Source organism: Cupressus sempervirens, chromosome 3 (genome assembly GCF_028749045.1).
Source record: "Cupressus sempervirens isolate cs-2001-9-10 chromosome 3, ASM2874904v1, whole genome shotgun sequence".
Lineage (NCBI taxonomy): Eukaryota > Viridiplantae > Streptophyta > Pinopsida > Cupressales > Cupressaceae > Cupressus > Cupressus sempervirens.
In genome coordinates this window covers 71,566,584-71,593,094 of record NC_143120.1, presented here as the reverse complement: position 1 = coordinate 71,593,094, position 26,511 = coordinate 71,566,584, and the positions used below count along the sequence as shown (strand labels likewise).

The 26,511-nt window shown below is 39.2% G+C and overlaps 1 protein-coding gene across 1 annotated transcript in view; it reads right to left on the bottom strand.

Moving 5' to 3' along the window:
• The window catches only part of LOC149564842 (protein NRT1/ PTR FAMILY 6.4-like), a 54,506-nt gene extending 32,253 nt beyond the window's left edge, over nucleotides 1–22,253 (bottom strand). The window contains 3 exon segments of the mRNA XM_089816235.1: nucleotides 20,894–20,976; nucleotides 21,085–21,234; nucleotides 21,836–22,253. Of these exon segments, the coding sequence (XP_089672361.1) occupies nucleotides 20,894–20,976; nucleotides 21,085–21,234; nucleotides 21,836–22,253 (651 nt within the window).
• Nucleotides 22,254–26,511: the final 4,258 nt, after the last annotated feature.

Genomic DNA, 26,511 nt, shown 5'->3' with positions numbered 1-26,511 from the left:
TATAGTAGGAGATCATTCTCCTGTAATTATGGAAGTCAAAAGAGCAAAAAAAAACAATGAAAAAAGGTTAAAAATTTTTTAATTTTGAATGTTTGCGTGAACATGACGTTTGCTTGAACATACCCTCCAAAATTTCGCGGTCGCTGGAAAAATTTAGGCATATGTTCGGGCAAACGCGTCTATAGTCAACATGTTTGTGTGAACAGTCTAAAAAACTCAAAAAATTTGCCATTTGTAAAGCTATTTTCCATCAACCTGACCAGTGGTGCATTGTCTATCTTTGCCATGAATTTAGTTTGCAAAATTGAAGGCATCAATTTGGTAAAAAAATTGTACATCTAAATTATTTATTTATTTCTTTCATTAGTGAAGTTGTTTAACGAATGCATTGAAGTTAAATTAAAAATTAGTAACACATTAATGATGTTAAGAAATGTATATTCTTATTGTGTTACTAATGGTCTCCTTGCAGCATGTGGCAATCGTGGGATAAAGACATGATCATAACAAACTACTAATGCTTGCTTTGCAAGATGTTGTCGAAGACCATTGTGTGTTTGTCAAAACCATGTGTGTGGATTTATTAGATTAAATAACACTTTGTTTGGTGCTTAAAATGAACTTTTTATTTTCTATCTGGTGTGTCTATAGTGTTTAAATCCCTAAGAGTTGCATTAGATGTATCCTCTCCCCTCGCCATTCGTGGATCTTGGGTGTAAGATAAATCCATGTAACTTCTATAAGAGGCCTGCCTTGGACCAAGATACTTGATATTGGGTATGCTAGGGGATGACCTCAGAGTGGTAATGGGTCAAAAGCCAGGTTGATTACGGTGAAAGTCGTGTTGGCAGTATTGCTGAGTGATAGCTCTCCTCTAGTACCCTTATGGTGCATCAAACCCTAGTTCTCGAGGCTAGGAGACCTTATGAGGAAGTTTATCACTCACTTGTTGAACAAAATGCCCTTACTAAAAACCATGTTTTAGTGGCCAAAATCCTTTCTATCCACTAGCTCAAGGGGTCACCCATGCTCGTGAAGACATCTTACATTCTCCTAGTCCTTAGTAGAGACAACCGTCCCTTGGGAAGTCATGCCCCTTAAGACGTGGATCTTGGTAGCCTCAAGAAGTGAGTGCGCTGTAAGGGGGAGCCTATGGTGCCAAGGTCCTAAGTTGTCTACTCTAGATAAGTGCAGTTGAAATTTGGTTCAAGTAGGAATTCAGTGGATACAGTCCTAAAGCCTAGGTTGTGGTATGATTGTTCACTTTTAACAATAGCTATTATTGTCTTAATGTGTCTTGATTGTGTGTAAAACATAATCAAGATAAAAGACAACATTCAAATTTACACCTTGGAAACTTGCAAAACCTTGTCAAAACATCAAACATTGTCAAAACCTTGTCAAGATTTCACCTAAGTTCAAAAAACCTTACGTATACCTCTATCATTAGCATAATCATATTCCTAAATGTCATTTTTGACTTAGAACTTAAATGTATCCCACATCGATGAAGAGCAACTTCTGCTCCACCAATACCAGAAAATAGAGAAAGTACTCTGACGCCATCAGGATATAATGCTTTCAAGACTGATAAATGATATGCAACTATATCTATTTGGAATGAATTACCCAAACAATGCAACCAATCAGTCAGACAAGAAGTTCCACAAGTGTGATCTCTATCAAATCCTAATATAAGCTCTATCTCATGAAGCTCTAGAGGGACGAGGTCACCTAGCCCTACCCATACCAAATTCCACTCTTCACACTTTTGAAGTATATATTTCTGCACACTATCTTGCAGTTGCCCTCATGAATTCTGAATCATAACTCTCAGTTAATCAATAAGGATAGTGCCACATTGTCTTGAGTCTATGGAATTCAATTTTGTCCTCTAATCCCATGAAGGCCAATACTTTTTTATTTGTGGAAGTGCTTCCTGAATAGTCATGGGGGGGAGAGGTTCTGCTTGAAATTGCTCTTCTATTGGAAGGTTATGCACATACCCTCTTGCTCTTTTGGAAGCTAAAAAGAACATTGAGTCCACCAACTCTGGTTCAACACTATTAAATTGTTCGGATATTGTCTTCCAAATATCTTTCAATGCAAAAGCATCATTCTCATAGTAGAAGAAAGGTGGCCCTTGCATGAAAGCATTGATTTCCTTTGAATGCTGGCCAATAGGTTTCCCAGGAACCCCAAACCCAATTAGTTCCTTGGGACACAAATTAGGGACTGCATCATATACTTCAAACATTGCTTGCTTGTCTTGCATAGCCTCTATGTATTTTTCATACTTCAACAATTTCATTATCTATGTTACAATTTCGAACTTACACAATTTCATTATCTATGTTACAATTCTTAAATATCAACTTCTTTTCAAACTATTGAATTTCATCTTGAATTAAATGTGTTTAAATTAATTGTACGATTATAAGTTCTTGATTTTCATTAGTTTATGAAAAAATTATATAATTTAAATTAATTGTACCATGGATGAATTTAATAATTTAAATTTATTTATCAAATTTTTTTTCAAAATAGATTGAATTTCATAAGTGATAATTTTTTTTTTTTTACTTAATTAGATTTAGGGTTAGGTTCAATTGTACTCATTGTTAAAAATGAAATTCAATTAGCTTTATAGTTATGGTTTAACAAGATTAGCATATAAAAAGTAAGAACATAATTTTAAAAAGAATTAAAAATTGATTAAATAAAGTGATTTTTTATTAAAATTATGTAGTACAAGTTTACAAGTTATTATTAAATTGGGTAAGTGCACAAAGTTGTGGTGCCAAAAGGGGGTATAAGTGGACACCTTTTTCCTGAAATTAGCAAATTCTAGACTTCAACAAGAATTTGAAGATAGTTACACTCAAAATTTTAAGATATGACAAAAACAAAAGTCATAGTCATTTGAATCTAGTTTTTAAACTATTTTTTTTTTCAAAATGGTTTAGTTTTAGGTCCTCAAAAAAGGGGGCCACAGAAAGTGGTACTGTTTATTTCAAAAAAACATAACATAGTACAAAGTGTGGCCGCCCTAAAATTTTAACTTTTTTTTTGAAATTCTTTAATCACTCCAGTCAAAAGTTACCTAACACTATGTAGTTTATCCTAGATTTTTCGGGTAATTTTATAATGTGTAATTTTTTTTAAATGAATTTTTTAATTAGACCTATCCCAAAAACGTGAAATATCTGTGTGCTCCTCCTAGAAATGATTGAAAACTGATCTAAAATCAAAGCTTCTTTTTTTCAAAGTGTGTAGAATGGAGTCTAGTTTCTAAAAAACTAAGTTGTTACAAAATTTGATGAATGAGCTAAAATCTACAGCCCAATTAGTACATGGTGGTTTTTGACAAAAAATGAACATACATTCAAAAGAAATTATAGATGAAAGACTTAAAATAGTTCAAATTAAAAATAAAGTATATGGTTAGATAGCTAACACAGAGACCTATAATGTTATGTAACCTGATCTTATCGATACCCAACCATGAGGAATCTTGAAGGGGAGCACACAAGAAAAATCAATCATTTTTTGTATGTTTGCTGGAAAACACGTCTCAGACTTGTTTATAAACTCCAAACCTTTGGTTTGGATCTCCAAGGCAAAACCAAGCCTTAGGCTTGGTTTTAATGCAAAACTTTGAATAGCGCGTGCACCCTGTAGCATGCACGTGCTATTAAAATGCTATTGAATTCGAGGTAGTGCGCACGCACTATTGAGACCTAAATTGAAAACCAAAACTAAGAGAGAGATAGGGGGGTGGGGCGAGGGAATGGCTATTTGTGTGTGTGAGAGAGATAGAGAGAAAGTAGGTGATGGGAGAGGGGAGAGAGGAAGTGAGAAAGAGTAGGGGTGGTAGAGAGAGTATAGGATGGGAGATAGAGGAAATGTGAGAGAGTAGGGGTGGAAAAGAGAGTACAAGATGCAAGAGAGAGGAAGTGTGAGAGAGAGAGTAGAGGTGGAAAAGAGAGAGTATGGGATGGGGGAGAGAGATTGAAAGTAGGGGATGGGAGAGAGAGGAAGTGTGAGAGAGAGTACAAGTTCGAAGAGAGAGATTGAGAGTAGGGGATGGGGGAGAGAGAGAGTAGGTGGTGGGAGAAGGAGTGGGAGAGGAAGAGCGAGAGAGAGGAGGATGGGAGTGCATGTGTGTGAAAGAGAGAGAGTAGGGAATGGGAGAGGGCAAAGATATAGTAGCTTGAGAGAGAGTAGGGGATGGAAGAGAGAGTAGGGGATGGAAGAGAGAGTAGGCGATGGGAGAGGGAGTGGGAGAGGGAGAGAGAGAGGGGGGATGGAAATGTGTGTAAGAGAGAAAGAGAGAGAGTGTGAAAATGTGAGAGAGGGTAGGGGGGTAGTAGAGAGAGAGTAGAGAGGGAGAGAGTGAGAGAGAGAGAGAGTGAGAGAGAGTGCGAGTAGGCAGTGGGAGAGGGAGAGCGAGTGAGAGAAAAAGTAGAGGATGGGAGAGGAGAGAGGGGGATGGGTGTGTGTGAAAGAGAGAGAGTAGGGAATGAGAGAGGGGAGAGAGAGATAGAGAGAGTAGGGGATGGGATAGAAAGAGAGTAGGCAATGGCAGAGGGAGTGGGAGAGGGAGAGAGAGGGTGGATGGAAGAGAAAGAGATTAGGCAATGGCAGAGGGAGTGGGAGAGGGAGAGAGAGGGGGGATGGAAGTGTGTGTAAGAGAGAAAGTAGGGGATGGGAGAGAGTGTGAGAGTGTGAGAGAGAGTAGGGGTGGAAAAGACAGAGAGTGAGAGTAGGGGATGGGAGAGAGAGGGAGAGAGTGAGAGTGAGAGAGAGATAGTAGGCGATGGGAGAGGGAGTGGGAGGGAGAGAGAGATGGGGAATGGAAGTGTGTAAGAGAGATAGAGTTGGGGATGGGAGAGAGTAGGCAATGGGAGAGGGAGTGAGAGAGAGAGAGAGAGAGGGGGGGGAATGGGAATGCGTATAAGAGAGATAGAGTAGGGGATGGGAGAGAGTGTGAGAGTTTGAGAGAGAGTAGGGGGTGGTAGAGAGAGCTTTTACAGGATGGGGGTGAGAGAGAGAGAGAGAGAGAGAGAGAGAGAGAGAGAGAGAGAGAGAGAGAGAGAGAGAGAGAGAGAGTGAGAGAGAGAGAGAGAGAGTAGGGGATGGGAGAGAGTGTGAGAGAGAGTAGGGGATGGAAGAGAGAGAGTGAGAGTAGGGGATGGGAGAGAGAAAGTAAAGAGGGAAAGAGAGTACTTGAGAGAGAGAGAGATAGTAGGTGGTGCAAGAGGGAGTGGGAGAGGGAGAGAGAGGGGGGATGGGAGTGTGTGTGAAAAATCTAGAGAGTAGGGGATGGGAGAGGAGAGAGAGAGGGGGGGATGGTAGTGTGTGTCTATGAAAGAGAGAGAGTAGGGGATGGGGGAGAGAAAGTAGGTAGTGGGAGAGGGAGAGAGAGAGGGGGGGAATGGGAATGTATGTAAGAGAGACAGAGTAGGGGATGGGAGAGAGTGTGAGAGTGTGAGAGAGAGTAGGTGGTGGTAGAGAGAGCTCATACGGGATGGGAGAGAGAGAGTGAGATTAGGGGATGGGAGTGTGAGAGAGAGTAGGGGATGGGAGAGAGAGAGAGAGAGTGAGAGTAAGGGATGGGATGGGAGAGAGAGAGAGAGAGAGTAGAGAGGGAGAGAGAGAACTTGAGAGAGAGAGATCTAGTAGGTGGTAGGAGAGGGAGAGGGAGAGAGATAGGGGGGATGGGAGTGTGCGTGACAGATGTAGAGGGTAGGGGATGGGAGAGAAGAGAGTGGGGGGAATAAGAGTGTATGTGTATATGAAAGAGAGAGAGTAGGGGATGGGAGAGAGTTTGAGAGTGTGAGAGAGAGTAGGGGGTGGCAAAGAGAGAGTACAAGATGGGAGAGACAGAGTGAAAGGATGGAAGAGATAGAGTGAAAGGATGGGAGAGAGTGAGAAAGAGAGTAGGGGGCGGTAGAGAGAGAGAGAGAGTACGGGATGGGAGAGACAGAGTGAAAGGATGGGAGAGAGTGTGAGAGAGAGTAGGAGATGGGAGAGAGTGTGAGAGAGAGTTAGGAATGGGAGAGAGAGAGAGTAAGAGTAGGGGATGGGAGAGAGAGAGTAGAGAGGGAGAGAGAGAAATTGAGAGAGAGAGATAGTAGGTGACCTAGGAGAGGGAGTGGGAGAGGAGGAGAGAGAGGGATGGGAGTGCGTGTGACAAATCTAGAGAGTAGGGGATGGGAGAGAAGAGAGAGGGGGGATGGGAGTGTGAGTGTGTGTGTGTGTGTGTGTGTGTGTGTCTGTGTCTATGAAAGAGAGAGAGTAGGGGATAGGAGAGAGTGTGAGAGTGTGAGAGAGAGTAGGGGGTGGCAAAGAGAGAGTGGGAGATGGGAGAGACAGAGTGAAAGGATGGGAAAGAGTGTTAGAGAGAGTAGGAGGTGGCAGAGAGAGAGTATGAGATGAGAGAGATAGAGTGAAAGAATGAGAGAGAGTGTCAAAGAGAGTAGGGGATGGGAGAGAGTGTGAGAGAGATTTGGGGATTGGAGAGAGAGAGAGAGAGTAAGAGTAGGGGATGGGAGAGAGAGTAGAGAGGGAGAGAGAGAACTTGAGAGAGAGAGATAGTAGGTGGTGGGAGAGGGAGTGGGAGAGGAGGAGAGAGAGGGATGGGAGTGCATGTGAGCGATCTAGAGAGTAAGGGATGGGAGAGGGGAGAGAGAGAGGGGGATGGGAGTGTGTATCTGCAAAAGAGAGAGTTTAGGGGATGGGAGAGGGGAGAGAGAGAGTAGCCCAAGAGAGAGAGAGAGAGAGTAGTGGATGGGAGAGAGGGGTGGATGGGAGTGTGTGTAAGAGAGAGTAGGGGATGGGAGAAAGTGTGAGAGAGAGTAGGAGGTGGCAGAGAGAGAGAGAGTGAGAGTAGGGGATGGGAGAGAGTGAGAGAGAGAGAGTAGGGGATGGGAGAGAGTGTGAGAGAGTAGGGAGAGGGAGATAGAGAGAGGGGGATAGGAGTGCATGTGACAAATCTAGAGAGTAGGGGATGGGAGAGAAGAGAGAGGGGGGATGGGAGTGTGTGTGTGTGTGTGTGTGTGTCTATGAAAGAGAGAGAGTAGGGGATGGGAGAGAGTGTGAGTGTGAGAGAGAGTAGGAGGTGGCAAAGAGAGAGTACGAGATGGGAAAGAGTGTGAGAGAGAGTAGGAGGTGGCAGAGAGAGAGAGAGAGTACAAGATGAGAGAGACAAAGTGAAAGGATGAGAGAGAGTGTGAGAGAGAGTTGGGGATGGGAGAGAGTGTGAGAGAGAGTTGGGGATTGGAGAGAGAGGGAGTAAGAGTAGGGGATGGGAGAGAGAGAGTAGAGAGGGAGAGAGAGTGAGATAGTAGGTGGTGGGAGAGGGGAGAGAGAGAGAGAGCAGCCCAAGAGAGAGAGAGTAGCGGATGGGAGAGAGGGGATGATGGGAGTGTGTGTAAGAGAGAGTAGGGGATGGGAGAGAGTAGGAGGTGGCAGAGAGAGAGAATGGGATGGTAGAGAGAGAGAGAGTGAGAGTAGGGGATGGGAGAGAGTGTGTGAGAGAGAGTAGGGGATGGGAGAGAGAGAGTAGAGAGTAGGGTATGGGAGAGGAGAGAGAGAGGGGGATGGGAGTGTGTATCTATAAAAGAGAGAGTTTAGGGGATGGGAGAGAGAGAGTAGCAGATGTGAGAGTGTGAGAGAGAGTAGGGAAATGGGGGAGAGAGAGAGAGAGTAAGAAGTGGGAGAGGGAGGATGGGAGTGTGTGTGAGAGATCTAAAGAGTAGGGGATGGGAGAGGAGAGAGGGTGAGAGAGATAGAGAGAGTAGGCGGTGGGAGAGGGAGAGCGAGAGAGAGTAAAGGATGGGAGAGGGGAGAGAGAGTGTGTGTAGGGGATGGGAGAGGGGAGAGAGTAGGAAGAGAGACAGAGTAGGGAGAGAGAGAGAGAGTAGGGAGGGTGGAGAGTGATGTGTTCTCACATAGTGCGTACGCGCTATAGTGCCTACGCGCTATATGTGAAATCACCTAAAAATGGTCAAAAAGCAACTTTGGGGCCCGTTTCATTCATTCTCTACTTTTGTTCTGTTCAGCACTCTGTTATCCCGACAGAAATCGTGGGTTTCAACACAACAAACACTCTTTCAAGGTGGCAAACACTATTTCAAGCTAACAAACACTATTTCAAGGTGGCAAACACTTTTGGAAACTAGAAAACACCAAATTCAATCATTGGATACACGATTTGAAGACTTTTTGAATATTCCTTGTATAGAAAAGGTTAGTGCAATCTATTTTAAATATTGTTTGTTGATATATAGATACAAATTTGATTATAATTTGACATGTTGTTTAATATATAGTGAATTCATTAAAATTTGTATGTTTCAATGAAATGTTATTTTGAAATGGTTAGAAATTTGACAAGTCATTTTATATATATATATATATATTGTGTATTCATTCAAATAATTATAATTTTTATATGTATTTGAATAATTTGTAATTTACACATTTTAAGTAATTCAAATGTTTCAATAATTTGACATGTAGAAATCACCATCATGCCAAGGAAGAAACCAAAAAATCAAACAAATGAAGATAGGGAGAGAGATTTGGCAATTAAAAGAGATAAAATGAAATTACTACGTGAGCAAAGAAAATTGCAAAGCAATAATGAAGAATTGACTTTTGAAGAGGATCAAGAACCACCGGTACCAAGAAACAAAGAGGAAGAATTGGAAAGACAAAGAGAACGAATGAGACTATTATGCTCAAGAAGACAATTGAATTGTGAAGCTACACCATCTTCTAATGTTGGAGTCATATCATCCGCTACACCATCTTCCAATGTTGAAGTCATATCGTCCTCTCATGTTGAAGAGACACCAATTTGTAGATCCGACGATATACACACTCCATCATGTCATGATGAAGGCACAACATCAACACATCAAGTAGGTGATATTCCATCTTTTGCATCTTATTGCCAAGGCACATCATCTTCGGTTCAAGGTACGCAATACACTCAACCTTATGTTGATGTTCAAAATGTTGAGAGAATTGAAGAGATTATAACACCTTCTAGAATTCGTTTTAGAAGACCAAAATATTTAATTGATATTGATAGTAACATTTTGAAATCAATGCCTAACAATATTAGCAAGCATACTTGTCAAAGAAAAGTTAATTGTATGTGGAGATTATTTTTTGATGAATTAAATATTACAGGTCAATGCCAATTATTTGTTGAAATGATGAGGAATTTAAAATTTAGGCCTATCATGAAGATTCTTGGGCTAAGAACGATGGATGATTCAAATGAAAAAAACATTGTAAAGAATCTAATGAATGCTTATGACAAAGTGGGTTCTAAATCATGCACCAAAAATAGTAATATCACAAGATAAGTACTTACATTGACAATAGTAAGTAGCCAAATGAAGAAAGCTCGACTCATGAGAAAGACAAGAAAAACATTAAAAATTGGTAGAGGTACTCTAAGGAGAGCCATGCTAAGGCGTGAGAGATTGGAAGATCCAACAAAAAATGAGTTATGGACATTTAGCGGTAGACTACCACGAAAGGATAAAGAAATTAGTGAAGCCTTAAAATCATTGATTGAAATTTTTTGGAAAAATAACACACGTGTTTCCGCTAATCAAAGAGATGTTGTAAGAAGGAGGATTGGTAGTCAAAATCGCGAGCCACATGCGAAACATTTTTTGGACACAACTCAGACACAATTTTTTGCAAAATTTATTGGTATGTATCCTCAAATTCGAATAAGTCAAAGATTTTTTGAGATGGGTAAACCTTTTTATGTGAAGATAAATCACACATGCACAACTTGTTGTTGTAGGATACATATTGAATTTTCTAACCATTTTGATGTTTTTAGGCATATATGCATAATTTTGCATTCTCAGTTTGTTTTGCAGGATTGTGACATAAATGAGCCACCAAGATCTTCAAGGGAATTCATATCCAACATTTTATGTGAAATAAGGGACGACCAACAATTTTACAAGACATCATGCTTGGATGGTATGTGCTTATTTTGTGGTTCTTTGCAACTTTTATCAACTTGTCAACATATGGATAGTACACATACAATTGGAAATGAAATAGTAGATTACAAAAAATTTAAGACAGTGACATATGCTCTAAAAGATGAGAAATATGGTAAAAGATGTGATTTAGTCATTGAAAAGATTCCAATGTATGAGTTCATGAAGATTTTTTGTGAAAACATTATTTATGAGTATGCAAGGCATACCCATAGAGCTCAATGGCTAGATTTGCAATTCAAGTTGTGCAAGGATACATTTCCACTGGATACCATTGTTTTGGTTGTAGATTTCGCAAAGAACTACACACTACAACCACAAAATGAGGTGCAAGCAAAGTATTATACTTCTCAACAGGTTCCCATATTTGTTCACATAACATTCATGCATTCACCTACAAGTACAGAGGATGACAGGAAGATTTTGAGGGAGTACCATTTTTACATCATCGATGATTGATCACATTCTATGGAGTTCGTACATGGTTGTTTTCAACTATTTTATGGAGATTTGGCTAACAGGGGCATCACATATCGTCAGCACATTATTTGGTCAGACAATTGTGCATCTCAATTCAAGAATGCACGGATGTTCTATTGGTTGAGCAGGATGCACAAGTTGTGTAGAATTCAATACATGTGGAATTTCACAGAGGCTGGTCATGGAAAGGGAGAGCACAATGGTGCAGGTGCATGCATCAAAAGAGCTTTAGCTCGTGAAGAACTAAAGTACAAAGATGGAGAAATATTGACAGATGCAAAATCCATCGTCCATATTTTTCTTTCATTGCATGTTCTCTTGGATGACAGGAGGGAGAGAAGAAAAATAAGTAGATTTCCGAACAACCAGCCACCCTTCTTCATATAATTTATTCATTTAAGGTAAAAGTCTCATTTCCTTTGTTTGGCTTTGGTATTTGGTTATTTAAAGTTATTATTCTAGTTGGACCTTCATTTGTTTGAATTTGGGATTGTTTAGTGTCTATTTGTTATGATTATACTGAATTATTAATTCTATGATGTTTCTATTATTTAATTATTTAAAATAAATTAAAACTTTTTGTATAAAATTATTATTTTTTATTTCTATCTATTTGTTATGATTATTTCTATTATTTAAAATAAATTAATTCTATAATATCTCTATGATGAACTATTTATATTTCTAAACTTTACATATTTTAAATTAGATATCTCTCGACTTAATTTACCAAAAAAATAAATTAAAATTTTAGGTATGCTAGTAGTACACCATGACCAACAATCAAACTATTATAACAATACAAATACATTTAAATAGTAATGTAAGAATGGTTTCGTTCACATAAAAAATAAGTCTATCTTAGATATTCTAAATACATCACAAAACTTTATCGCTTCAAAAAAATTGGAATTTCTCCCATCTACTTGAGTTCCCATCAATTGTCCATAAAACTGGGAAAGGGAATAGGTGCTATGCTCCCAATCCCAACATCCTCCTGTCCACTACTAGGAGATGTGTGTAATGTAGGATTCAGCTCCATCAACTTAGTCATTTTTTTCACTAGTTGATTAGGACTCTCACCATTTTTTGCCAACTATGGTGACAATGCTTGGGGTTACACTTATTAAGTAAGAATATTTCCTAATCTAGGGATTAGAGCATTGAACATATCAGAATGTGATTTATGCTATGGGAGAAGAGGTATGTTGGGCATACTAATTGATTCTAGGGCTAGTGCAATTACATCTCCTTCCACTAGTGTTCTAAATATAATTTCTATAGTTTTTGAAGGTGCACCTCCAATATTTGGTCTATATCTCTTTCAAACATTTAGATTATCCTCTCTTTCTTTCCTCTTCTATTCTTTTAGTGCAACCTTCTCCGCAACTCATTTTCCCCTCTCTATAGCATCTAAGATCTCATTTCTTGCAATCTTTTCCTCTCTCCCATCTTTCCTATCCCTGATCTTCTCCTTCATGTAAAGTGCATTAGCCTCAAATAAATTCTTAGTCTCTCTTGTTCCTTAGAATTTTGTATCCTTTTCTTTGGTAGCTATAGGAATCTACTGGGTAAACCACTATGTTGTTTTCTGTCTAGTGGCATGTAACGTATAAAATCAGCATCTCCATCATAGTGATTTTGGGCCTGGGTATCAAAAAATTGTTAACTATTTATTTCATCATGGTTGCCACCATTTGCAAAGCATTAGATGACGTCCTTGGGGTCAACATGTGGTGGGGATGGAATTAAAAGGGAAACATTTTCATCCCCACAAGTATTTAGTTACCCAAGTTTTGTGACAACCTCCTACAACCAATCTGGTTGTGAATCTTGCATTAGCAAGCTTAATCTAATATCAATGTTTGTTGTATGCTCAAGGTTTTATCTCCTATAATAGTCCATTGGCTGGTTCAGGTTTTCTAGTTGGGTATTTTTAGGTGCAATTGTACCTAGTCCCTTCATATTTTGTCCATAACTCCTTAACAAAGTGTTAATTGGTTCATCTAATAAGCCATTGATTTTTAGGAAGGATTCAATAGTGATTTCCTCCCCCTTGCTTTAGAACTCATCAATATTTGCATCATCTATAGTAGTTGTTTCTTCTGATCCACTACTTGTGGGTTGTGGTTTAGATCCCTATTTTCCATCCTCATCAACAATGAAGCACTTTCTTGGGCCTATATCATTCACTAAAACCTCCCTATTCAAATACCATATCCCTATCCTATGGAAACCACTCATTATATTATCGAGTGTAAGTGCCAAATTGGAGGCTTTGCTGGATAACATTCCTAACTCCTCACGACCAATATTGATTTGAGGGTTCCTAGCCAACCACACATTCCAAATATGTTTTAAGTAAGATTTTAATGGTGAGAAAAAACTAACATCCAATGATTGATGCCTATAGATGGTATACGCTACAAGTGACACACAATCTATGCCCAACTTCTTTGCTTTATCAATTATTTTCCATGTCATATGGATTCCATGATCATCAAATACTAGAAGACACCTTTTTGAGAGAAACACCCCACATGGAATTATTCTTACAAAGTGGTCTAGCCAATTCAAGAATAATTATTTCATCATCCATCCATGTACTTGGACTACCATGTAGGCCTTGAGATCATAATTGAAAATGTAGTTTTTTATATGTCTCTTAGCCTTGAACAAATGAAAATTAGAATTCTCCAACGAACAGTAATGTAAGGAGACCCACCCTGCTAGTTTAGGCCACTATACCCAAACTAACCAATGACTTCTTCTGATCCTATAGCATTTCTTCCTGACCCTATTCCCAAGAGGATATCTCCCAACTATCCCCTTCCCTAGGATCTATGCACACCAATTGACTATGTCAACTTCAATCACCCCAATATTCAAATGAAGGCATTTTCTCTCTACTAGGAAAAATTGGGCACAAACCCTAATGCAATATCTAGGGTTATTATATGGTCCTCAACTTGATATTTCCAAACTCTCCTAATCATCACAAGACTCCACTCACCAACCCAAATCATAGATGTCCTTTTCTTTCTTACTTGACCTACTAGGTCTAGAGCCCCAATTAGGCCAAAATTTTCAAACTCACTAGGTGCTCTTGCACCATTCTCCCCATGTGACAAAGAACTCATGGTGGATAAATCTAAAGGAATTTCATAGGAATACCTTTCTTTCTAAAATCACTCTCATCTATCCATGTTACTTCAGATTCCGGTTGATCCTTCCATTTGATAAGATGCTCCATATAGGTGCCATGACAAGTCTTCTTCTTGATTCTTGAATCCATAACCTTTTTAGCTTTTGGCTGAGATTATAATGGGATAGTGACTTCTTCAACCTTTGATTTTGTTTGTCCTTCTATGAATGTAGGCCCTTTATATTGAACTTAGTCCTTGAAATTAAAGATAAGGTAAATTTCCAAGTTTGGTGGGAGTTCTATTTTGTCAGCATTAGAACCATAATTTGCAAGTACCTTACAAGGTCCTATCCTATGCATTGGTAGCTTGGTTGGAACACCCTATGCAAGTACCAAAACTTTTCCTTGGCATAATATCATGGCCTCAACACCTTGGATCATCTCAAAACATATCATCTAACATGTTCCAACTCCTTGCACGCTCTCAGCAACTCATCTCTTACACTTTCTCAATTTTGCCTCTTCTAGGCTTGTTCCAACTAGCCCTTGCCAGTCACTAATTTGTTGTTTTCTCCAAAATTTTCCATAGAACTTCCTACACTATTGGGTGATTAAAATGCCTTTTTCCTCATTCTAAAATATACTCCAAAACCAACTACACTTGTTTTGTAAAATATCACTCAAAACTGGCTATTTCAGTCTGCCAACTAGGCCTAGTTTGAGGCCATTTACAAAGAAACTCACAATCCCTTGACTTTTGGAACTCCCATGACCCAAAAAAGTCTTAAGAAATGACTCAAATGCAAGGATTCTTCTATTTTTTTGGTCTCATGATCAACTTTACAATGGTTTTTACAAAACCCTCCTTTCTAGCCCCTTTACCCTAAAGCTTTCTACAACTCTTACTTTGCAACGTCTCTCAAACCCCAAAATGGTTCAAAAACCTTCAATTTGGTTATATTAGATGACTTCAAACATAAAATGCAACTCTTTTTTTGAGAAAACACTAAATCCACCTTGGGAGCAATCACATACCCCTTTTTATGCACTCAAATTTTAGGGAAAACAATGCAAATACTTCTTAAATGGTTTCAACACTCAACTTTTCAGATGGAAATGGTTATTATAGACTCAAACCAACAAGAAAAATCCCAAACTTGAGGTTTCTCAACACTCAACAATCAAATTTCAAAACTGTTACCGACACTTACTACTAGGACAATTTCTAGTTTTAACGGTCAAACTCCCAAACCATACAAAGGACCCCCCGCTGTTTTTGCATTTTTAAACACTCTTTTTGGAGACCTACAATAACCTCTCTCACTTTTTGGACATCACACTCCGTTTTCATTTTACGATGCCATCTCGGGTGATGCTAAAACTTGCAATGTCGGCTAGTACAAAGTTGCCAACTGCCAAATCTCTCTCACCTTTCCTCATGGGATTGAACTGTCTGCTTTGTTAGCTCTGCATGGCCGGGTAAACCCTATCACCAACCTTGTCCTATCCCCTTTAGTGCTCGAACGTTCTCAGGCATGCCAATCCAGAATGCCCCCAAGGGTCACTAAATGCCATAGGGCTGCGATCTTTGATGGGGCATATCTCAGAGCTCATGCGAGGTATGGATGTGATTCTAGTTCCTACAGGACCATGTTGCAAAGACCTACAATAACCTCTCTCTCACTTTTTGGAGATCACACTCCATTTTTGTTTTACAATGCCATCTTGGGTGATGTTGAAACTTGCAATGTGGGCCAGTACAAAGTTGCCAACTGCCAAATCTCTCTCACCTTTCGTTGTGGGATCGAACTGTCTACTTCGTTAGCTCCGAGTGGTCAGGTAAACCCTATCCCCAACCTCATCCTATCCCCTTCAGTGCTCAAACGTTCTCAGGTATGCCAATCTGGAATGTCCCCAAGGGTCACTAAATGCCATAGGGCTTCGATCTTTGACGGGGCATATCTCGAAGCTCGTGCAAGGTATGGATGCGATTCTAGTTCCTATAGGACCATGTTGTGGAGACCTACAATAATCTCTCTCACTTTTTGGAGATCACATTCTATTTTCATTTTACAATGCCATCTCGGGTGATGCTGAAACTTAGTATTGGCCAGTACAAAGTTGCCAAGTGCCAAATCTCTCTCATCTTTCGTCGTGGGATCAAACTGTCTGCTCCATTAGCTCCAGGTGGTCGGGTAAACCTTATCCCCAACCTTTTCTTGTCCCCTTCAATGCTTGAACATTCTCAGGCATGCCAAACCCGAATGTCCCTAAGGGTCACTAAATGCCACAGGGCTGCGATCTTTGATGGGGCATATCTCGGAGCTCGTACAAGATATGGATGAGATTCCAATTCCTACAGGACCGTGTTACAGAGACCTACAATAACCTCTCTCACTTTTTGGAGATCACATTCTATTTTTATTCTACAATTCCATCTCGGGTGATGCTGAAACTTGTAGTGTTGGCCAGTACAAAGTTGCCAACTGCCAAATCTCTCTCATCTTTCGTCGTGGGATCAAACTGTCTGCTCCATTAGCTCTAGGTGGCCGGGTAAACCCTATCCCCAACCTCACTACAAAAAAATAATATATAAAAAAGGTAGTGAATAACGTCATGTCTAGACCCAAATCAACCAATGAAAGTCAAATTAGCATAATGTGGAACAACAATATATGCATTGAGTGGGTTTTCATAAAAACTCTTCATAATAAAATTCATGTCTAGAATTAAAAGACCTTAAAGAACATTTATTCTTGTAACACAAATGGCCATTCAAAACTGAATATGATTACAATATGTGAAATAGCATTACAAGAACTTGTAATGCTCTTGTGAACATCGTGTTAATTCTTGTAAGAATCCCTAAGATGCTTGTTATACTCAAACTTTTGTTGAAATTGAATTAATTTTTATCCTGTCGATTAATTGGCTTAGGGTGATATATGCTTCTTGGATGGAATAATGAGTTCATGATTAACTCTGTTTTAAGATTCATAGCATCTTCTAGTTATTTACAAAGGAAATTTATAAATTACTTGCTAATGTCATATGGCTTGCTTGAGAAAGATGTCTGTGTTCTTATTGATGGGTACTAATGACTATCCACATTTAGTTCTTCAATATCCTATTTGACAAGCTTTCCATAGACATTTCTTTGCCATACTAAGTATTTTTGAAAACATATTTGAGTAGAAGGACTACAGTAGATACTACATGATGTTTTAACAAATAAAGTAATGGGTTAAAGACTATTATTTCCAAGGTATTATGTCATAGTATTTTAATTGTAATGATCTTAGACTAATGATATTCTTGAAGGTAACTTCAACATGCAGCAAGAAAGACAACCTACAGCCAAGGCTATATTGTGCCTACAACCAAAGCCATAAATGCTCACAGCCAAAGCCACTAGTGCACATAACCAAAGCCATGGATGCTTATAGCCAAAGTTACAAGTGTTTGTAGCCAAAGCCATGAGTACATGAAGTCAATGATCACAATTGTTTACAACTATTCACCAGAAATAGCTTCTTTGTAGTTTTTGAGAAATACTAATAAAGCAAAAAAGAACATCTACTAGTTGGTAGACATAATGGCAACTCTCTAGCAATTGAAATTAATTTCATACATGCACATATCTAATTTAATGTCATACACGAACATATCTAATTTAACATCATACATGAAAAAACATATAATATAAAATGATAACCAATAATGTCATATACATTAACAAACACATAATATATTATGATAACCAATAATGTCGTATATGAAAAAACATATCATATATTAACCAATAATGTCATACATCAAATATAGAATGTCATATGTACATCAAATGTGTATCAAATATGTCTCTCAGATGCCTATATATATACATGGGGAAGGAAACAAGTCTCTCGACATCCTCTGCCATTGTGTGGAGGGAGACAGTGGAGATGACGGGGCCCTCCTGACACGCTCACTTGACCTCTTGTTGAGGCTCTTCTCCAGGTCCAACTGATACAAAGAAAGTAGATATGAATCAATATTTATTATACGTTGAAATCAAATATATGTACTCACAAAATCAATTATTTTCTTACCGCCAACAAATAGTCACTCTGTAAGTCCACCTCAAATGCTCGTGGACGATCAGGCGTGACAAGACCCTACAACAATTCAATAAATATAATCCCTTATAAATAACATTAGAAATTTTGAGATTAACTATTATAAACAACAACTAAAATGAAGAAAATTCTTTCATACCTCCGTCAGTGGCTATGAGCTAGCCACAACTACGGCCACTCCACTATCAACAGATTGTCGCAGATGAGGAGGTGTGTTTGACATCATGAGCTGCATGTCATACAATACACTTTATATCTAACATTAAACATGGAATAAATATAATCAAATGAATTAAATTAACATGAAACAACTGTACCTATGTGAAGCTCGTATGATGTCTCTGCTCTGTGTCTGTGGTAAAGGTTGAGGGTCCTGTGGAGAACTGATGCACATGCATATTTTTTTGGTCAATCCTTAATATGATTACGTAATAAATATATGTATTAATTAAAATTATTAAATTGATACATACCTCAGGACTCGTCGAAGGGACAAAAAATGGGCCTAGAGGATCGCTGCTAGGCCCAAGAACACTTTGACCCTAAATTTTGAACAATGTCAATAAATCCTAATTAATTAATCATTCACTATACGTATGAAATGTGATCAAATTATTAATTTACTTGTGTGTCAATGCCAAATGTCTCGTTCAGGAACTGATCAGTGACAAGCCCATCATCTGCACCATCTCCGACATGAGTGCCAAATGTGCATAGGGATCTGCATGAAGTGCACATGTGACCACGATGTATAGAAGGCTCCCCCTCAACTAATGGGCTCATGGAATGGATGAGGGTATGCGTCAAAGCATTAATGGTCCCTAGAGTGCTGGCCTCTACATGTTCCTTCATAACTGAAGGAATAATCACATGCTCGCGTTGTGGATGGACCACAGCTGCCCTAACTACATTAGGGTCACGATGTGCTCCTGGCCTCTCAAATGATGACCCCCCACCTCTAACCTGGGAGTCTAACATATCAAAATAATTGGGGATCTCCCCAAGGACAAACTCACAATATAATTTCTTCAAAAAATACATGGGGACCTCGTGATTTTTGCAAGGAGGGGCATCAAAAACCATCCACCATCTATCCCAAAAATTATTTCTAATAGCATCATGTATGCACCAATGGATGGGGAATCATTTAGTACCCTCTCTAATAGTATTTTGCTCACTGAGTTTTCTAAATGCACATATACTACCTTTTGGTATTTCCTTTTTTCTAACATCTTCATATGACAATTTATTTGCATAAAATCTTTTTTGTTCATCCGTCTTAGCCTGCCAAATATCTAACTAACCACTAACTGAGGCTATCTGAGTGTTAATGGATTCGAGGGATGATGCCAATTGAGCCCTCATTGGATTGGTTTGTTTGGATTCTTTCAACCGAGCAATGATTCCTTCTAATTCAGTTTTGCCTCTCTCTATTTCATTTCTTATATTTTCTTGTGTAATTGGTTCGGGTTGTGGAATTTGTTCTTCTTCTTGAGGAGGGTTTTGGTTTTGGGGTTCTTGAGGGTTTTTATGTTCTTGTGGATTTTCTGGTTGATTATGAACATTTTCTGATAAAAAATCAATTGAAATTTAAATAAATAAACAAATCTAAATGAAATTTGTAAAAACCCTACAAGAGAATATAAAAAACTTACAAAAATATATGAAAAATATATCAAACAATGCAAAGTTAGGTTTATATCACTTATGGCGTTGTCGTGGGTGCGCTTGTGGTCTTGGATTTCGTCAACGAGGAGGCATTTTGGCAAATGGTGGTGCAAATGTTGAGTCTTCAACTCGCGTATGTGCTGCTCACTATAGGAGTAGAAGAAAATGTTGATGAAAATGATGGGCTATGGGTTTGCAGCCCATCATATATACTTTTTAAAATAGGAAAAAAAAAATTCCTTGTCACCTTTTTGGCACTACAACTCGGTGCATATGCCCAATTATGATTACAATTTTATACATTAGTCAGAGTTACATGATAAATATTATAGAATAAACATCTACAAATTCAATATATCTCTATGTAATTGAAATACAAACTGTAAATCTCAAATAAATACATGTACGTGGAAAAATATAAAAAGTCATATATATGTACATGTGATGGTATCTAACTACTGAAGTACTGAATAATCAATTAAATAGTGAAAGTACATGTATGGACCATCAAGGTACTGAAATACACATATGTGTACATGTAAGCTATCTCCAATATATAAATGCATCATATATATATATATATATCATCTACTACTAGAGGGGATGCATACGAATAGAATGACCCTCTAATTGAGTCTCTTGTGCATCCTCTCGCCAAGGCACATCAACTGAGCCCTAGAAATATATATGCATGTACATGTTAAAGTTATATCTTTAAAGCATATATATACATACACATGTACATGTACATTCAAATTAAATACAAACTTGCATATATATAGATATATATCTAGTTTTCAAAACATTTAAATAATTTTAAACAAACTATTTCAAACTTAAGTTCCTGAGCACTACCAAGTGCCTCAATAGAATCATCTGTCTCATGTACATGATGCCCTGAACCAACAGTATGTGTAACCATGTGCTCAGCAACCTGTGCCTGCATGATTTATTATGAGTTGAAGGTCAAATTAAATATTCTAGATATATATTTGAACTGAATTTTTTAATAAACGAACATATTTTTTAATTTCATATATATTTAAAATTAAAAATAAATTATATATATGTACCTGGGTCTCCGGAGGTGGAGGATGATCAGTAGACTCCATCATATCATCTACCGATGCACCTAAGCCTAAAACTTTTACACCTACTGAACCTCCGTCAACACTGTGTCCAAATGCTGGTAAATTTGAGTGAAGTGGATTGTGTAACTGGGTGGGTAATGGTGTAGAATCAGTGCTGCCATGTTTGAACAATAGGTCCATGTATGATGAAATACCTAGGTTCAAACTAGCATCAATCGCAAATAGGCCTCACAACTACTCACCAAACTCATCAAGACCCTCAGCTATGATCTGGACATCTGCAACTCGTATGCTTGAGTCCTTTGTAGAGTGTCATGAGCCTTGTGTTGAATGTTGTGGGCTATGCACAGGTGTATCATCTGGCACTAGTGTGGTGACTTGTATTTGTGGAACCATGTCAGGGCTTTGATGCTGTCTAACAACATCCGTCACTGCGTGTAGTGAAATCCCCTATGTATCAGAAATATATCTGACAATATGCAACATATTTGCAAAAAAATATAATGCCACATCCATATGTCTCTACTATCCTAAAATACCATGAATATCACATGGCAGTGGTAGCCCAACAACTCTATATACATCATCAAAGGAGGCGCCTAAAGTGCTACTAGATGCTTGTGAAGATGGTCGACGAGAATGCCAACTATGAAGATAATGATCAATAGAATCTGATGTGATACTAGCCGCTGCAAATACAATGTGCCCAATAGTGTCAATTGCTCCCCTTTGGGAAGCAATGATGACTCTATCTGCAATAGGAGCATGCACAAGTCATAGGAGGCATCCTCTATCCAACAAACTGTCTAATATCTACAAGTGGTAGATGATGTGCACTGCGGTACTAGTCACGGTCTACGATCCGACCATGCCCTTGTCTAAAATAATCAAGAATATCCAAGTAGTTGATGTTGAGCCCTATACAGAACTCAGCGTACAACTGCTATGCAAAATAAAGGGGTATTTGGTCATTATTAGGATAACAACCATATGTTGCTAAAAATCATGGATAGATCATGCTAGCAATAATAGGGTCTCTGCATCATGTGACTCTGTAACCTCTCACCCTACCCTATGTACCCTCATACTCTGGAAAGAGCTCTCTCTTGATGACATCTTTGGGGGCTGCCCTCTTGACATCATCAAAAGATGCATCTCCTAGAACCTCAGCCCTAAGCTCGCTATATATGGAAGCTAATATGGTAGGAGTAAATGAATGGTGAGCTCGAAACCTAGCTGTCAAATCCTGTAAACTCCTACATATCGTAGTACATATGTCTCTATAAAGACCATCATTAGAGGTTGATATAGAGTGCTGTAATCTAGCAATCTCATACTCTGAAAATGTAAATAGAGCATCAATATCGATGCGTTGAGGTGGTACAGCAAGACCTCTAGTAGGAGTTGTAGGTGTAGCCTGACCTAGAATAGGAGCCACATTAGGAGCCATGGTAGGACCTCCACCACCTAGAGCTACACCAAGAGCTAAAACATGAGCTGTAAGATGAGCCCTACATTGAGGTACACCACAAGCTACAACATGAACCCCACCATGAGCAACACAAGGAGTTGCATGAGGAGCCACAATAGGTGCCGTAGCAGGAGCTACATCACGTGCCGCACCAACCTCTACTGTAGCAGGAGCCGCAGCAAGAACTACATCAGGTGCCACACCAGGAGCTACATCAAATTGATCTTGTGAAGCCATAGATCTGTAGAAATGTATGAAGCTAACTGAACTGCCTATTGTTGATGCAGGAGCATCCAGAGGTATAAGGGCAATCTTGTGTCACCCAAAAAAATGTACTTAGACTTAGTTTCTATTTTATGTCTTTGCATTTTTGGATACCCATTTGGCTCAAATAAAGGTTCCAACTCTCATAGTTCAACTATCAGTGCATTTAAAAATCTCGAAAAAAATAGGAGCATGCAATTTGACCATCATTTTGGTGACCTAGAAGGTGTGACTTGGCCAGATGAATGTAATCAAGATTTAGAGCATTCCAGAAAAAGAATCAGGTCAAAAGGCCCCATGGTTTGAAAGTTATTGCAGTTTTTCGGGTTTTGGAGACCCCCTAAGAATGCTTCAGAGTCAGGTTTGGGGCATTAAATGACCTCAAAAAGGGTCAAAAAATGGGGGATGAGCAAAGCTGGTCCATAGGGCTATAGAGCGCTTCGAGAGCTTTCTGAAAATGTAAACGATTCGTCAATCGGAGTTACGGTTCAAAAGTTATGCCTCCCGGAAGTTCAGCTACCGTTTCTGGATTCTTCTAGAATTGCACCGACTTCTAACGCAGCTTTCGGAACCTTCTATTTTTTCGGTGGATGCCTACTAGCACTTTCTAGAATTTACTCCTAGTCCTTAACCCTCCGGGGTCTATTTAAGGAGATTTCTGGCATTGTAAAGGCAGTTCGGATTGGAGCTTGAGAGGAGGTGCTAAAAGGAGAAATATTCTCCAGATTTATGCTATTGTAAGCCCGCAGGGCATGTTTTGAGTTTATTTTCTCTGCACTGTTTGTACCAGCTTATTTTCTCAGTTAATATATTCCCCCTTCTATTGTGTCTATTCTGGTTGTTGGGTTGTGTCCCCATCAAGTGGTATCAGAGCGGGTTTTCCTGAGTGTGTAGACAGAGCGCCGACTGTGAGGCAGTTTGCACCAGGACTGTGTGGTTGTGGGTTTGAGTTAGAAGATGCCTCCATGAAGAGAGCGTGGTGGAAGGGCCAGAGCTGTTGATCCTGAGGAGGTTAGAGCCCTCTAGAGACAGGTACAAGCATTGCAAGAGGAGCTTCGTAGAGGAGCAAATATTGCCGCAGATGACAATAGTGAGGATGACAATGAAGAGGAAGTAATGGAAGTTGATGGGGAAGTTCTAAATCCTGTAGAGGAAAGGCTTTTTAGGGCCATTTCTAGGTTTGGGAAAAGACCTACAATTGAAGTGGGTATATTTTCGGGAAATTTGAAACCAGATGAGTTGATCGATTGGATCAATGAACTGGACGAATACTTTGAGTATGAGGATATAAGGGACCCAGATAGGGTTAAGTTTGCAAAGGCAAAACTAAAAGGCCATGCCAAAATCTGGTGGCAAGAGATTCAATTGGAAAGACTTAGAAGAGGAAAGGAGAAGATCACAAGATGGGATCACATGGTGGACAAATTGAAGAAGCAGTTCATTCCTGTGGACTACGAGCTTGATCTGTTTAAGAAGATGCATGGGTTAAAGCAAGCAGGAAGATCAGTCCAAGAATATACAGAGGAGTTTTACCGACTCCTGATTAGAGTGGGGCATGCAGAAGCAAATAAGGAGAAGGTTGCTCGTTATATCAGTGGGTTACGACCTAGCATCCACGAGGAATTAAGTCTGGTAAGAATGACCAGCGTTGAAGAAGCATACCAGTTTGCCCTACGAGTTGAAGAGAAGCTGAGTAAAAGGTTTGAAGGAAGACAAAGAGGGCGAGGTCAAGGAGGAAGGGGAAGCGGTAGATCATCTGGAGGCTGCAATGAAACTCAAAAGAAAAATGAAGATGAGGGTACTAGCAGGAACCAGAGGAATGAGGGTTTCAACCGCTCCCGTGATCAAGATTTTGGAAATCAAAGAGGAAGAGGTAGAGGACGTGGGCAAGGAAGAGGAGGCTTCCGTGGTACCTGTTTCCATTTCAATGAAGAAGGTCATCGTGCCTTTGAATGCCCTCAATGACAAGGAAGGAAAGATAGGAGAGCTGAGGGCCAAGCTAGGGTTGCTCATGTGGATGAGGATGCACAATCATCACATTCAGAGGATGCAAAAAGAGGAGAGACCTTGGTAAATGAAAGAGTCCTACTAAGTGGTGAAAATGAACCAGGACAACGGAGGAGTTTGTTCCGTACCAGATGCAAGTGTGAGGATAAATGTTGTGATGTGATCATTGATGGTGGTAGCACTGATAACTTGGTATCTGAAGAGATGGTCTCTAAGCTGAAGCTCAAGAGGGAGAAACATCCCCAGCCCTATCGGATTTCTTGGGTAAAAGATGATCATAAGGTCCTGGTAAATGAACAATGTTTAGTAAAATTCAAAATTGGGAGTTACCATGATGAAGTTCTTTGTGATGTTATTTCGATGGATGTTTGCCATCTATTGTTGGGTAGACCATGGCAGTTTGATAGACATGCAATACATGATGGACATGCAAACACATACTCTCTGATAAAGGATGGAGTTCACCACAAATTGAAGCCCATGAAAAAGGAAGGTGAAAAGGTATGTAGCAGTGCTAGGATTTGTCTTGTTGATGGAAGGAAATTTTTAGATGGCATGAAACATCAGCGCATGTGCTATGCTTTGATTCCTAGAAAAGATAAAGAAGGCAGTAGTGAAATACCATTTGAAGTTTCAGATTTACTAGGAGAATTTGGAGATATTATCTCTGATAATGTTCCAGATGGATTGCCACCAGTAAGGCAAATCAGTCATCAAATAGATCTGATTCCAGGAGCTAGTTTGCCTAACAAGGCTGCTCACAGGATGACTCCTACTGAAATAGAGGAGCTAAATAGACAGGTTTAGGAGCTGTTGAGGAAGGGCTTGATTCGAGAGAGCCTGAGTCCATGTGCAGTACCTGCAGTACTTGCACCAAAGAAGGATGGAGAGTGGAGGATGTGTACAGATTCTCGAGCTATAAATAGGATAACCATCAAGTACCGGTTTCCTTTACCAAGGATGGATGATCTTATGGACTGCTTGAGTGGAGCTCAGTACTTCACAAAGATAGATCTAAAGAGTGGCTATCATCAGATACGGATTTGAGAAGGAGATGAGTGGAAAACAGCCTTCAAGACCAAGGAGGGTCTTTATGAGTGGTTAGTCATGCCCTTTGGATTGACGAACACCCCAAGCACCTTCATGCGGCTCATGAATGAGGTACTTAAGAAGTTCTTGGGAAAATTTGTTATTGTCTATTTGGATGATATTTTAATTTTCAGCAAGACTTTGGAAGAACATTTATTGCATATTCGTAGTGTCTTTGAAAGGCTAAGGGAAGAGAAATTGTTAATTAATCTAAAGAAGTGTGTCTTTGCAAAAAGGGAGTTAGTCTATTTGGGATTTGTTATATCACCTGAAGGTCTCAAAATGGATCCAGAAAAGGTAAAAGCCATCTTGGAATGGCCTACTCCAAGGTCTGCTACTGAGGTAAGATCATTTCATGGTCTGGTTAGTTTTTACAAAAAATTTATTAAGAATTTCAGTGGCATATGTGCACCTCTAACTGATACAATAAGAGGGGATAGAAAAGAGTTCAAATGGGCTGCAGCAACCGCGAGAAGTTTTGAATTGCTAAAGAAGAAGGTGACTGAACAGCCTGTGTTAGCACTTCCATATTTTAGAAAAGTATTCCAGGTGGATTGTGATGCTAGTGGTAGCACTATTGGGGCTTTATTAAGCCAAGAAGGTAAGCCTATTGCATATTTTAGTGAAAAATTGAATGATGCAAAGAAGAAGTATTCTGTTTATGATCAAGAGTTCTATGCAATAGTTCAGGCCTTAAAGAAATGGAGGCATTATTTATTGCCAAAGGAATTTTTTTTGTATACTGATCATCAGGCATTACAGTACCTAAATAGCCAAGGTAAATTGAATCAGAGGCATATGAAGTGGGTAGAATTCTTGCAGAGTTATACATTTGTGTTAAAGCATAGGAGTGGAAAATCTAACAAGGTTGCAGATGCATTAAGTAGGAGACAATTGTTGCTTACAACAATGCAGGTTGAAGTAGTTGGGTTTGATGAACTCAAGAATTTGTACCCTGAGGATCCTGATTTTGCTGAAGCATGGAAAGCTTGTAAAGAACCTGTTGTTGTAGATAGAACCAAGTGGTTAGACTATTTGATTCAGGATGGCATGTTGTTCAAAGGTAGTCAATTGTGCATTCCAAGGAGTTCCATGAGGGAAAATTTGATTAAGGAGAAACATAGTGGAGGGATGG